The sequence below is a fragment of the Schistosoma haematobium genome, chromosome 3 (genome assembly GCF_000699445.3).
Source record: "Schistosoma haematobium chromosome 3, whole genome shotgun sequence".
Lineage (NCBI taxonomy): Eukaryota > Metazoa > Platyhelminthes > Trematoda > Strigeidida > Schistosomatidae > Schistosoma > Schistosoma haematobium.
This window is the reverse complement of record NC_067198.1, coordinates 41,074,043-41,087,750: the sequence shown is the minus strand read 5'-3', so window position 1 is coordinate 41,087,750 and position 13,708 is coordinate 41,074,043. Positions and strand designations below refer to the sequence as shown.

The window sequence follows — 13,708 nt, the reverse complement described above, 5'->3', positions numbered from 1 at the left end:
GAGAGGAGAGCCTACGTCCGATTCAAAGAACATATTCCGAAAAGTTTAAGAATAAATGGATTGAACGCATTCAACAGTGCCATCGCAAGACATCTCCTTGACATAGGACATGAAGTTGATATACTGAAGTCCTTCAAGGTGATTAACAAACAATCAAACTCCAACCTTTTGAAATTTGCTGAAGCAGTAGCAATCAAACGTTTAAAACCAGATCTATGTGTACAAAAAAAGACAGTAATAAATCTTTCTTTACCCTGGTAACAATAACCCCTTTTATTCATTTATTTTTCTATTTATTTATTGCGTCATTACTCCAACTCTTTTAAATTACATCATATATAACTGATTGATTTCAATTCAGATTTTCTTTATTACCATTAATCTATTTTCATGAGTTCTAATCACTATTTCAATGTTCCGGAACTTTCCCTCTCTAACTTTATTTATTTATTCGAATCAAACATTTTATGAGCTCATTAACTCTATCGGAATCTTCGCTACATCATGATACACATACATTCATCCTTAATCACACTCTTATGTATAAATATGTCAATATCTGTAATAAATTGAATTTCAAATAATTTAGGTTGTAAGCAGCTGATGAGAACCCAACGAAATAAAATGAATTCATATTATTCTGCACCAATCTTTGTTCTTGCTCTCTTTAAGTTCGCTTTGTATTATTATTGTTTATATTACATGAGATATAAAGGTAGGAAACCTGTATAGACTGTTTATAATTGTCTTTGTGACGCCACTAAATAAGTAATACTGAGATTATATGTAGTTTTATGCAGAAGTCGTGATTCCAACGGTTATGCTGCTCAGGTTCATATCCTGCTTGCGACGAACTTTGCCCCCGAATGCCCTGGTACGGTCGAAAGTGTGAAGAGTCAACTCTCCCTCTCTCTCCAAATGCTCTCACATGGCTACGCGTATATAACCTCTGCCAGGGAAGTCCTAATCACTGCATTCTCGCAGCATGAGTGTTGTTTACGAAATTGAGAGGACGAAAAGCGAATTTCCGATGCCTTAACCGGGTTGGTGGACATGTGGAGTCCAGGGAAAAAAATAGAGTATTGACTAATCTTTGGTCACCGGTTACCATGGAACTGCATCTCCTTACATTGTTCCGCTGCCTTGTGGATCAGATCATTAGGTCGAAGGCTCCGTGTGTGGCCCCATAAGAAAACCACCTGATTCGGTTTGGACACCCGGGCAGTATAACAGTCCATACACTAATCAAGTGACTTATGTGACGCATATATATTGGGTGCCTCCTTGCACCAATATCTATGTGTTCAAATAAATAATATTATTTATTAGGTTGGAGCATATGTTGTGCCTGCTTAGTTGACGTTTACTTTGACTTCCTATATTGATTAACTTGCAAGTAATTCAGAAAGAATCTAGCGATGGCTAAATCAGGAAATAATATTATTACGATTATTTTGAACAGCGTTAACATTATTTATAGTCATTACTCTTATATAAATATAGTGCTGTAAATATCACTTATATTTAATCTATCCTACCGATCAGATTTAATTGATGAACCATTTTCTTACTGCTTTTACAAAGTCATGTAAGTGGTCAAATCATTGACAAGAAGTTTTGATATTGTTACTGACACTGTTCATCAATCATTTGTAGTGTCGGTTATTATGTTATAGCCATACACATTATTCTAGCTTTCGAACAGCCCAATTTGTTCATTCTACTTGAGTCACATTTTGACCTTGTTAATTATTTGCTTATCAATCTTCACTGTTTTTATATAAGCGCGTAGGTGTTAGTACACTTCTTATCCCATTACTCATCACATGTCTCTAACTTATTTTTGTGTAACTATAACTATTGATTAAAGTTTGGTTAAATGGAAGTTGGCTTATCCGCCATCTCCACTGCGCGTCGTTTCGCTTCTCTATGTTCTATTCGCTGCATATACAAAATATATGTATTCATAAGTCCATTCTCGTTATTTGATTTATCTAAATCCGTTATTGACTAACGCAATAAAAATCGATGATTATATACGAGGATAGGCGACATATATATTTCAACAACAATCATCATTACAATCATCTTGGTGTCAGATCTCGGGCCACTAAATTGGAGAGCCCTTTCGACAACATCGTTCGATCTAAATGACGATTAAATAACGGGCCTCCACACATTTGATGTATCTAATAACTTTAGGTCTGTTTTTTGTATTGTTATTAACTACTCAGCTGCATTACTTTCAGTTCGAAAAATGGTAATCATTAGTTCATAAAGTTAATTACTACTGCTACGAGGTAGGATATACAACTCCATAGTTCAACTCTCAAAACAATTACTGTAATCTGTGGTTAAAAACGTGGTGTTGTTACTCAGAATGGATTACAATAATGTAGTTGGATACGTTCTTAATCATCTTCTAAATCTAAAGTTTTAATATTAGATTTCAGTTTTCCTCTTGACACTCATTTATTCCTGTTGAAATATACTTCACATTGTTGAGTTCCCATTTACCATTCATTTAACTCCTTTTCTATCTGTTTAATTTCTTTCTTCATCTCAACATAATTTATTGCGTATTACTTGTTTAAGTTTGAATAAAACATCTGAACTCGATTAAAGACAGAGAATTATTGTAGTGGAAGCTATTCACAAGGATATTTGTAGGTAGTATTTTGTGAACCGTCGCGTCGAAGTTGTAACAATTGTCGGAAAGAGAGTAAAGTGTTTTAGTCCATTGAAAGCACACAGATAACAGAACACTTGAAGACCAGTTAAGAAGACAAGTTAGAATGTGAAACATACAGAAAGATGCAAATGGAAGATTGAAGGCTAGGTGTATGTATTTCTATCAACCAAAGGACGTGTTTACTGCGCAGCAGTCCGTTCCGTCCTACTTTATGGCAGCGAACCATGGCCGGTAAGAGTGGAGGATATCCGTAGGTTACTAGTATTTGATCATAGGTGTCTTCGAAACATTGCTCGTATATCATGGGACCATCGAGTAAGTAATGCACTTGTTAAGAAACGGGTACTAGATAAGGATGGTAAATCAATTGATGAAGTAGTGAAACTTGATCAGTTGAGATGGCTGAGGCATGTGTTACGTATGACCAACGACCGACTGCCTCGACGTGCGATGTTTTATGGTATAGGAGTAGATTGGAAGAAAGTTAGGGGCGGCCAGACCAACACATGACACATGTCCATGAAGTCACTGACAAGTGGACTGAGTTGTGTTGCTAGGTGTAGACTACCTGGTTGGGGACCGCGAGATGATAACAACCGATGGCTAGAGACCCTGAATGACATGGCTCAAAATCGTTTGCAATGGCGCAGGTGCATCCACTCTTTGCGTTCTCCCAAATTCTAATCTTCTGAATTCTTCATGTCCCTTTCTTTTTCCTCTTTTCAAATTTATTTCACTGGATTATATTCCTTGAATAACATCTTCAAACCCTAACGTTTCCGATTACTGCTTATACTCTTACTAACTCTACCACTACGGGATTTGAATCGACAACTGCATCATCTCTGTGCTAATGTAGTATGGCAACTCGAACTGATGTACGTACGTACGAAGTTTTACGTTATTATTGACTGACTGACTGATGTGTCTGTATTATGTAAATACTTAATAACTTCTCTCAATAAATGTACATTCTTCCTGCTTATTATCGTGTTTTACAAAATCTTAGTTTCCCTACATGGAAAAAGGTATTAAAATCGATTTAAATATATTTTATAATTTTAATTAAACATGAAGAACAGATACAGCATTACTATATGGATATATATAATGATCATCCTTAATTTTAAAGTTACATTCACTTGGTTTCAATTCAATGATTGTTCCAATTGATTGGGAAAGTATTGATTTATCAAAATCAAATGCAAGTATACAATGTACTCCATATAAAAATTCAATAGCTTTACATTGTAGATGAATAGCACAAGCGAAACGGCAATTTTCTATATCATATGCAAGATTATTGAGTCTAAAATATATGTATTAATAAAGTGTTATGTAATACGATAGATTGTTAACATAACTAGAAAAATATATGAGTATAAGGGGATTTTGTCGAAATTTTTTTCTAAAATCTCCACAAACTCCTTCTGATAATAATCATCTGCTCACTAGTGACTGACTTCAAGAGATACTCCTGGAGTTCTAGTGAGAAGCCGTTACCAGTGGGGTTCAACCAGGTCTGTTGTGAGATATCAGCTCACTGAAGACAATGGTGTACGGTGGCGCAACTTCTTGGATTGGTTGAAGTTAGACATTGACACCACTGGATGCCGGCTCAGTGGTCTAGTTGGTTAAGCGCCTGGCGCGAGACTGACAGGCCCTGGGTTCGGATCTCGCGGGGTGCGGGATCGTGGATGCCCACTGCTGAGGAGTTACATACTAGGACGAAGCGGCCGTCCAGTGCTTCCAGGTTTTCCATGGTGTTCTGGCTTCAATTGGCACATGATTTTACTCATTGAAACCAGTAATCATTGGATAACTGTTTCATCTTTGTATGGAACGTTTTGACAATGGTCATCCATTAAGGATCGAGTCTATGACCTTTAGATCACATAGTGAGAACTTCACATTTTAAACAATCGAGTTGTCATTCTGTGATTTGCATCTCTAACTTCAATCAATTGGTAAAACAGCTGTCCAGTGCCTCACGGATTTTAATGGTTGTCCAACTAATGTTGATTCGTGATATAAGCCCCTTTTGATTATATACATAGATACAAGGCTTTCAGTCATAGCTTTATTGAGGGAAGGCTGATGTTACTCAGCGTCTGTTAAAATATAATTATATGCGATGAGTTTCAAAGCTTCTACTAAGTGGTTAATGGTCGAGTACTTTTACATGTAGTCTTCTGCTTCTGAGTTTTGTCGTCATAGAGAACCTAGTTAATGACATCATAATACTCCATATAACAAGTCGATAGCCATAAATTGTTGAATTGTTGATACCTCTTGGTATTAATAGTTTAAACTTTGTAAATACATTCGACAATTTACCCCAGATCACCGAGGACGCCAATAATGCAAGTTAACGAATGATCAAATATCTGTTAGCATACTTTCCGTTATTTCATTATAAACCAGTTAAGAGTGAAAACCAGATCTGTCTGTAATGTTAACTTATTTTAGCTGTACTAATTGAAACATTGCAATTTACGCTACAAAATTTCAGTGTCGCCATCGCTGTTTCTCGTAGGTTCACAGTTTTATATACAGAATTAATTTCTAGAGAGAATTGATCTTATTTACTGTGTTTGAGTAAATAGTCTAATAAGGACATCAAAAGACTAACAAAGGTAAATGTTATCTTATGTTTACCTTTGTAGTGGCTTTACCTCGCTAATCAACTACCTTGATAACTGCTATCATGCAAATCCCAACGGTGTTTGAAATCAGAAGACAATAAGACGCGGCTACTATACTTTATTAGTGGATTGCACAGATCACAAAGCTACAAGCGCATCGAGCGGATTTGGAGCAGAAGAGAATAGTTGTGTGCTAGTGAGCAAATACAGAGGCGAATTTATGGTTAAATTGAATAAGGGCATAGCAAGGCAATGGCTACTAATAGGGTTCGAGTACATGATTCATCGAGCGATATTTAAGCTAGAGTGAGATATATGTATAGCCTGTCATATAACCAAGCCTACACGTTTATTCATACAAGGTAATGATCATAATAGTACAAAGAAATATGCGAATTGTTACTGTTCGAATAACATTGTCTGTTAAGTAAGTTAATAAAATGGATTAACAAAATCTAACCATAATCGGAATTGATTGTACTAGAGCTGCTATACCATCTATACAACTACTGACCTTATCCATGGTAAAATTAACAATAAATCCTTCCAAAAGCTCTCAGTACTACAACGGTATATACGACCTGTCATCGATCAAGGTAGTCGGGTAATGTGTTACTCAGGTTGTCTTCGTCTACTCTAACATTCAAAAATAGATTAATTAGGATTAGATAGTCAAAAAACCTATAGGTGGTCAGATCAGTACATGACACTAGTTCGTGAAGTTATTGGCTGTTAATATTCATTATAAAATTTCCTCACGGCTCTGGCTTAAATTAATAACTACTCGAAACTATGATCATAATTGTGCTGTTTTATGTTTTTCTATATAATTGACTGGATGTTACATAGTATTTAATTCACTTAAATGAAATCTCTTATCATATGCTAATTTTAGTTCTTAATATAAAGTAACTTATTATATTCAACCGTGTCTGTTGTGAGGCTGTTACTCACTGAAGACAATAGTGGACGGTCGCGCAATAATCGTGGATTGGTTGAAGTTAGACATTAATACCGTTGGATGCTGGCTCAGTGGTCTAAAGGTTAAGCGTTGGCGCGTGAGACCAAAGGTTGTAGGTTCGAGTAGTGCTTGCGGGATCATGGATGCGTACTGCCGAGAAGTCCCATATTAGGAGGAAACGGTCGTCTAATGCTTCCAAGTTTTCAATGGTGGTCTAATATTAATCCATTCATGATATCAATCTAAACTCAATAACATCCACAACCCTATACTGTGAATATTATATTTATATAAATAATCAACTAAATATTAGTTATCAGAAGGTGTTCTGTGGAGATTTTAGTAATTTTAATAGTTGAAATCATGAGTCAATTGAAGCTAGACCACCATGGAAAAACTGGAAGCACTGGACAGCCGTTTCATTCTGGTATGGGACTCCTCAGCAGTGCGCGGGGGCGGATCATGGAAGCGCACTAGGACGAAACGGCCACCCATTGCTTCCAGGTTTTCCATGATGGTCTAGCTTTATTTGATTCATGGTTTCAACTATTTCAATATTAATTATTATTTTAACATTATTCAATCTACACTTACCGTCCATAATCACTTCTTGTATACTCTGAATAAAATGTATGATAAGTACATAATGGATAATAATCATCTGTTTCAAATGAACATTTACGTCCTAATTCACTATATGCATCATAAATATGCTTTAATTGTATTGATAAATTCTCCATATTCCAATGTTGTAATACAAGCCAATTATCACAAGCACCAATATCATATTCTCTCATACCTTTTGTTAAAATTTGTGAATTAGTTAAATCTTTTGCACATAAATCAATTTCCATAGTATTATTAATGATTGTACAAAAGTAATCTGATTTAAATTTATGAGATGAATATTTAATGTTTTTTGGTTTTTGTTGACTGTAAAAAAACAAAAATAATAATACCATTTTGTTGTCAATTTAATTTTTATATTTTATATCTAGTAGATATTGAACAATTGTTAATGTTTCAATCTTCAATATACATTGTGTTGAGTCGGCTTTCGGAGAACTTCAACGTAGCCTCCAGAGGTTAAAAATGAGCCGAAGAGTCCTAGCCAATCACAGCATGATGGAGCATTCTAGAATTCCAATGTGGCGTGCTACTATTGGTCAGTAGCATTATATGTTGTTAATGGATTGGCCGAAATATGATGTTGATTTAACAAACGTTAACCTCTATAAATACCCATGTTTTCTGTATAAAAACGAACCTTGGAGTAAAGTGTCTCTCTCGTACTTTGCGTCTTCGTTCTGGTGTTCAGATCGCTGTATAGTTCTAGCGTGCGGGTTAACAGAATAGCTTAGGAACGAATATAGCGTTCAGTCGACAAGACTTAACACATTGACAGATAGTGGTTAGCAATAAAATCTAGCATACTCATTTAATCCTGTTTGAGACTAGTCAGCTGAATATATATGCATCCTAGAACTGATGTTCACTCTAGGACTCGAACCCAATGCTGTTTGCTTCAAACATCATTGGGTTATTCACTTAGCTAATGAGTTCAGATGGCCATTGGTTTGTGCAATGGGATAAATTGTAATGCTAGTTCATATATATATATATATATATATATATATATATATATATATATATATATTGGTTGTTTGGATCTTCCGATTGATATTTAAGCCTATAATTGATCAATCTCTTTTGCTATGTGCTCGTTCTGTGCGGACTGCCTTAAGTCACAAGTATTATAAGCAGAGATAGATGATGGCTATCAGTCTTCGTGTGCAAGTACACCCAGTAGACGAGTCCTGAATAGGACTGGGTTCCGATTCTATCCACCATCTATTTCTACTCATAATACTCGTGGCTTATGGCAATATCGAGACAAACCACACAGGATGCACACATGCCAATAAGAGACTGACCAATTACTGTCCTAAATATCAATGGGAAGATCTAAACGATCCACACGAAAATCAATTGAAATAACAAATATTTGGTGTTTTTGTGTTAATATCAGCGTGGAATCATCTAAAAATAATTAAATGATTGCCAATTATTAGCTTCACAAGATTTGTATTTACGGTGTAGTTATCTTTCGGTGTCATTAATATTTATCGTTTATGATTAGGAATTTAGTTAGCCAAGCATGTCGTAACCCTTAGAATCAAGAATCTAATCTATTATACCCACTGATGAATTTAATGAGATCTGCTAAATGTTAAAGTTGTGGCAGTGATTTTAATATAAACTTGAAGTGTTGATCCACGACCTCACTGACAAATTGACTAAAGCTACAAATGTAGGGAATTATGTGGTGAATCGGCGATCTATAGGTAAGGCACTTGTCGCGAGACTCAATGGTCATTGGTTCGTTCTCCTGCGGGGTCATGGACGCGCATTACTGAAGAGTCTCAAATTCATTTCTGTTAGTTGTCTAAATAGTGCCAATTCGTGAAGGAAATTATGCTGATAAAATCATTGTTCACTACGATAGATTAAATCATTGTTTAATCATAAAATAATAATGTGTTATACATCAGTAACTAACTCATGAATGTAAACTTACAGTTTGAAACAATCATGGTAGTAAATACCTTCATATATTGTGGGTATTTGACATTCCATTTCTGTATTACTTGTTACTCGAATATGTCGAGTGTGTTTGATTATTGTCTGAAATCCAACGGGGGAAACAACGAAATAATCACACTTTAAAAACGATGGAAGTTTCCCTTTTCTTAGAATAGTATCTAAATTCACTGTATATCGGGATTGTGATTAAGAGAAAAATTCAAGGCATACGTTAGATTCTATTTGGAGGATTCCAGTGCTGAAGTTCACACTGAGACTGGGAACAAGTACCTTTTACTTCGTAAACCAACACATTGTCCACTAATTTACTGACCCTAATGTCTACTAACTTGTTCCACGTGTATAAGCGCATTACTTGACATGACTTGATAAATGGTTAGCTTTCAAATCTAAGAGATGCATCCTGCTTCATTTGGGATTCGTCAATTGTGTGTACATGCTTCCCAATAATAATGTTCATGCTGAGGCTCATATGTAGTAGTCAATACTTCAAACACCATACATTTATCCATTGATCCAAGTGATTCATTATAGTCATTAATTTGTTGAATTCGTTTGATAGTGATTAATAATTGCAAGAATGTATTTTATTGAGTTATTGCTCCTCAGGACTGGATTAAGTCAGTACCTCATGATGTATAAACTTTTTTCAATATATACTTCGAAATTGCATAAATTTACACTCTTTTTAACTAACAGTGGAATCTCGTTGAGCTCAATTAATAAATTACTAATAGAACAAAACACTTATTCTAGGTTTCACTACTTGAAGCTATCCAAATCTAGTCAACTAATAAATGCAACCGATTTCAAAGCAATCGTTGATTGATAATTGTAGAATGAAAATCCTAGTTGTGTCGTGTATGCTACTGATGTTAATAGATATAAGTAGTATGTATCACTAATCGAAAGTGAAATGTCTGCCATCAAAAGGTTAAGAAGATCGAAGGAAAAACAAAGAGCAGAGAATGATCTCTATGGAAACAAAAGAACAATGAAGTCTGAGACGATTGACTGACATCTCACAAATGAAGTATTTACTGTATGGTTCTCAGGTTTTACTAAGATATTCCGTGATTTTCTATTAAAATATATTCGATTGTCCCCACTTATGTTCTCGTTCACTACAGTTATTATTCAATTAATCAGACTTTTTTTAGATCAAAATTCTCATTGACATCGGAAAAAAGCCTTATTGATTTAAACAATTTAAGTGAGTTCACTTCAATGAAACTTCTCAACATACTGTTGGGGACGTTAGATCCCCAGAACTCACTTGAAAAAGGAACTAGTTTTGTCATTTTATTTAGAAAATTTGAAGTTCCTTGTTTTCGCGCCAAAAGCGCTCTTTTCACCTTCATGTCGTATTTCCCACTTAGGAGAATCTTAAATGCTATTGGTCCGTTGTGTCTTTTAGTATGTTATTTTGTAACTCCCCCCAAGGACGGTTTTGTACTGTATATATACGTTTTGATTTGTGTCTGTGCTTCTGGCTTTCGCGGAATATACTTCTTCATTTCAAGCTTGGACTTCTTCCTCTAGTTAACGGGGCTGGGATGCATCCAATAGCTAGCTTATTGGTCTTTGGTCGCCGAGTCTTTTTTTCCATTCAAAGAATAAGTGAACTCGTAACCGCTTCAAACCTAGCACATATTTACTTCTAATGGAGCATAGGCCGCCGACCAGCATTCTCCATCCCACTCTGTCCTCGGACTTCCTTTCCAGTTCTATCCAATTTTCGATCATTCTTCTCATGTCTATTCCCATTTCTCGGCATAATGTGTTCTTTGGTCTACCTCTTCTCCTTTGTTTAGCCTTGAGCATCCCAAATGATGAGGGTTTGCCTTGTGACGCAGTTAGTTGCTTTCCTCAATGTTTGTCCTATCCACTTCCAACACTTCTTCATGATTTATTCTTCCAATGAGATCTGGTTTGTTCTCTCTCACAGTAAGTTGTTACATTCATTTTAATTATTTTATCATTGAAGAACTTCAATTCATAGTTAGTTTAAATAAATAAATCATTCAAATATGATTATAAACTTATAATTATAAAATTGTTATAGCCCAAAGCCGCCAATCAGTAGCAAGGACGCGTAAAACACGTGCGAGCAGTCTAGAGTCTTGATTGATCCTGCTTCGTGTCTAGCCCGGCCAGTTGAGTCCAAAACACCAATCTCAGCTTCTGCAATATGAATCCTTATATTTCAAACATACTGAGTTTATATACCAATCAAAGGGACCACAATGTACCAATAAAATATGAAATAACATTTGTACAAGAATTGGCCAGATGTGCCTATGAATGAGGGAGGTATTATTATTATTATTATTATTATTATTAGCTTTATTCAATATTATATTTTTGGTACAATATAGAATTCTCAGAGCAAAGTATTTCAACAAGTTTCCGTTTCTTTCTTCTTGATCGGTCCTGACGATAAATATTGAGTGATCGCCAATTAGATGTTAGAGGTTCAGTAAATGAACATCTGAGCAATGTGCATTCTTTTCGTTGTATATTGCCAGCAACCACATTGTCTCTTATTGAGTTTTTTGTAACTTTGACAACGAAAGGTTGTACACTTTTCAGAAACGCATCAGAATAGGTTATGCGATTAATAAACATAATGATATATTAAAACAAACAAAACTAGATAACTTGTTGAAATGTCTAGATGGAAGAAACAGGTGGCTCAGATGCTCAAGCAGGCCGCCCTTTATTCAGTAATTAATATACTGAGTATAACTCAAGAATGGTAAAACGTATAATAATAGTTTATGGGTCAAAATAAAGCTTATAATAAGCGGAACATGAATATGCAATAGTTTAATTACTTAATAATTATACAATAGAAATACACGTTTAGTATTGATCCATCAATAGATCCAATAAGTTACTATTCATTATTCTCAACGGGATATAACAAAATATATAAATTAATAAGATATAAAAAAAAACAATTACTTACATTATTTATACGATAATCATTTTGTGGTTTATATGTTTTACATTCTGTTAATTTTGTCCAACTTAATGGTTTAGGACAATTACATTCACGTATACGTTGTCTTGTACATGTTATGAAATCACATTTTGACCATTCTGACCATTCACACCAATTACCTAATTCTATTGTTGATTCACAATTATCTATTCTATAATAATATAGTTGATCATTGAATTGTAATTCACATTTAATTAAATTCATGAATAGATAATCATTGATAAGATAAATAATACACCATTTTAATGAGAACATTATTAGATGATTGAATTTTAATTAAATAACATAGATAGAGATGTGATAGGATTTGACTTGTTTAAATTTTTCAAAAAAGAATAATCAATAAAATCAATAAATCGATAAATCGATAATCAATGAATATCAAACTCTAGATTTCAGAATGTTTGATACAACTTAGTCATTAAATTTACAAGCATTATAAGCAAAGATGGATAGTGGCTAGCAGTGGAATCCAGGACGCGCGTTTCGTCCTGTTTGGGACTCGTCAGCTGGATGTACCTGCATCTCAGAGAATTGATGTTCACTCTGGGACTCGAACTCAATACCGTTCGTTTCAAACGCCATCGCGCTATCTACTTAGCTACTGAGTCCTGATGGGACTGAAATTGATCAATCTCTATTAGCATATGTGTCCTGGATTCCACTGCTAGCCACTATCCATCTTTGCTTATAATGCTTGTAAATTAAGGCAATATTGAGGCTTACGCACAGTATGCACATATGCCAATAAGAGACTGGTCAATTTCAGTCCTAAAACATCAATAGGAAGATCCAAGTAAAACAATACCAAGTGAATTAATCATTAAATCATTATTGAAAAGCTTATATTTTTAAATTCAGTTAATCAGTAATAGTGTGTTGCGTGCTACTTATATTGATATAAGTAGTATATGACACGGGTCAGGAATGTAATATCTGGCAGCAGAAGATGGGGAAGATGAAGAAAGGAAGAACAGGAATAGAAAGCTATTAGTATAGAAATGCAAGAACAACGAAGTTCGAGACAATTATTGCAAACATTTTGCAAATTAAGTATTATAGTATGCTTTTTTTATTTTACCAAGTAACTCTGTAATGTTGTGCTAAATATAATTCGGTTGTCCTCACCTGTGTTCTCCTTCACTACAGCAGTATAAAATATAATTAAAATCAACAAGAACTAATCAGTATCGATGTGTACAGGACAAGCTATGAAACCATATATGAAAAGATTTGAATACTTCACTTCTATTTAAAGTTTGTGCTGGTGATATTGTTCAGAAGAACAATGAATGTTTTATAAATAAACCATCTAGCTTAGAGAACAAAACTCTATCAAAATCATTAATAAGAAAAATCGGTTGTTTTGTCATATGTAAATTTGGGATAAATAAATAGTCTCTTATCACAATATACGATGGTGATTTAGTTACTAGGACGAGAGTGATTTTTTTTGGTCATATATTATGTATGAATCATTTTTACAATAAACATAGATTGTTTATATAAGAGGAATTAAACGTATAAACGTATTGCTTCTTTTAAATAATATGCTAACATAATATTTGTAAATAAATTTTGAAATTCAACAAATGTAAATCAATGGTTGAGATCATGAGTCAATTGAAGCTAGACAACCATGAAAAACCTGGAAGTACTGGACGACCGTTTCGTCCTATTGTGGGACTCAACAGCAGTGCGCACCCACGACCGTCCAGTGCTTCCAGGTTTTCCATGGTAGTCTAGGTTCAATTGACTCATGATCTTAACTATTGAAATTTCTATAATATACACAAAAC

At 34.6% G+C, this 13,708-nt stretch overlaps 1 protein-coding gene across 1 annotated transcript; it reads right to left on the bottom strand.

Moving 5' to 3' along the window:
* Window positions 1–3,730: 3,730 nt before the first annotated feature.
* Window positions 3,731–12,164, bottom strand: MS3_00005793 (uncharacterized protein; the record flags this gene model as incomplete). Its single annotated transcript, XM_012944789.2, has 4 exons — window positions 3,731–4,001; window positions 6,893–7,231; window positions 8,877–8,983; window positions 11,874–12,164. 4 exons carry the CDS (start codon window positions 12,162–12,164, stop codon window positions 3,758–3,760), a joined length of 981 nt encoding a protein of 326 aa, XP_012800243.1. The 3' UTR covers window positions 3,731–3,757.
* Between the last annotated feature and the right edge of the window lie 1,544 nt (window positions 12,165–13,708).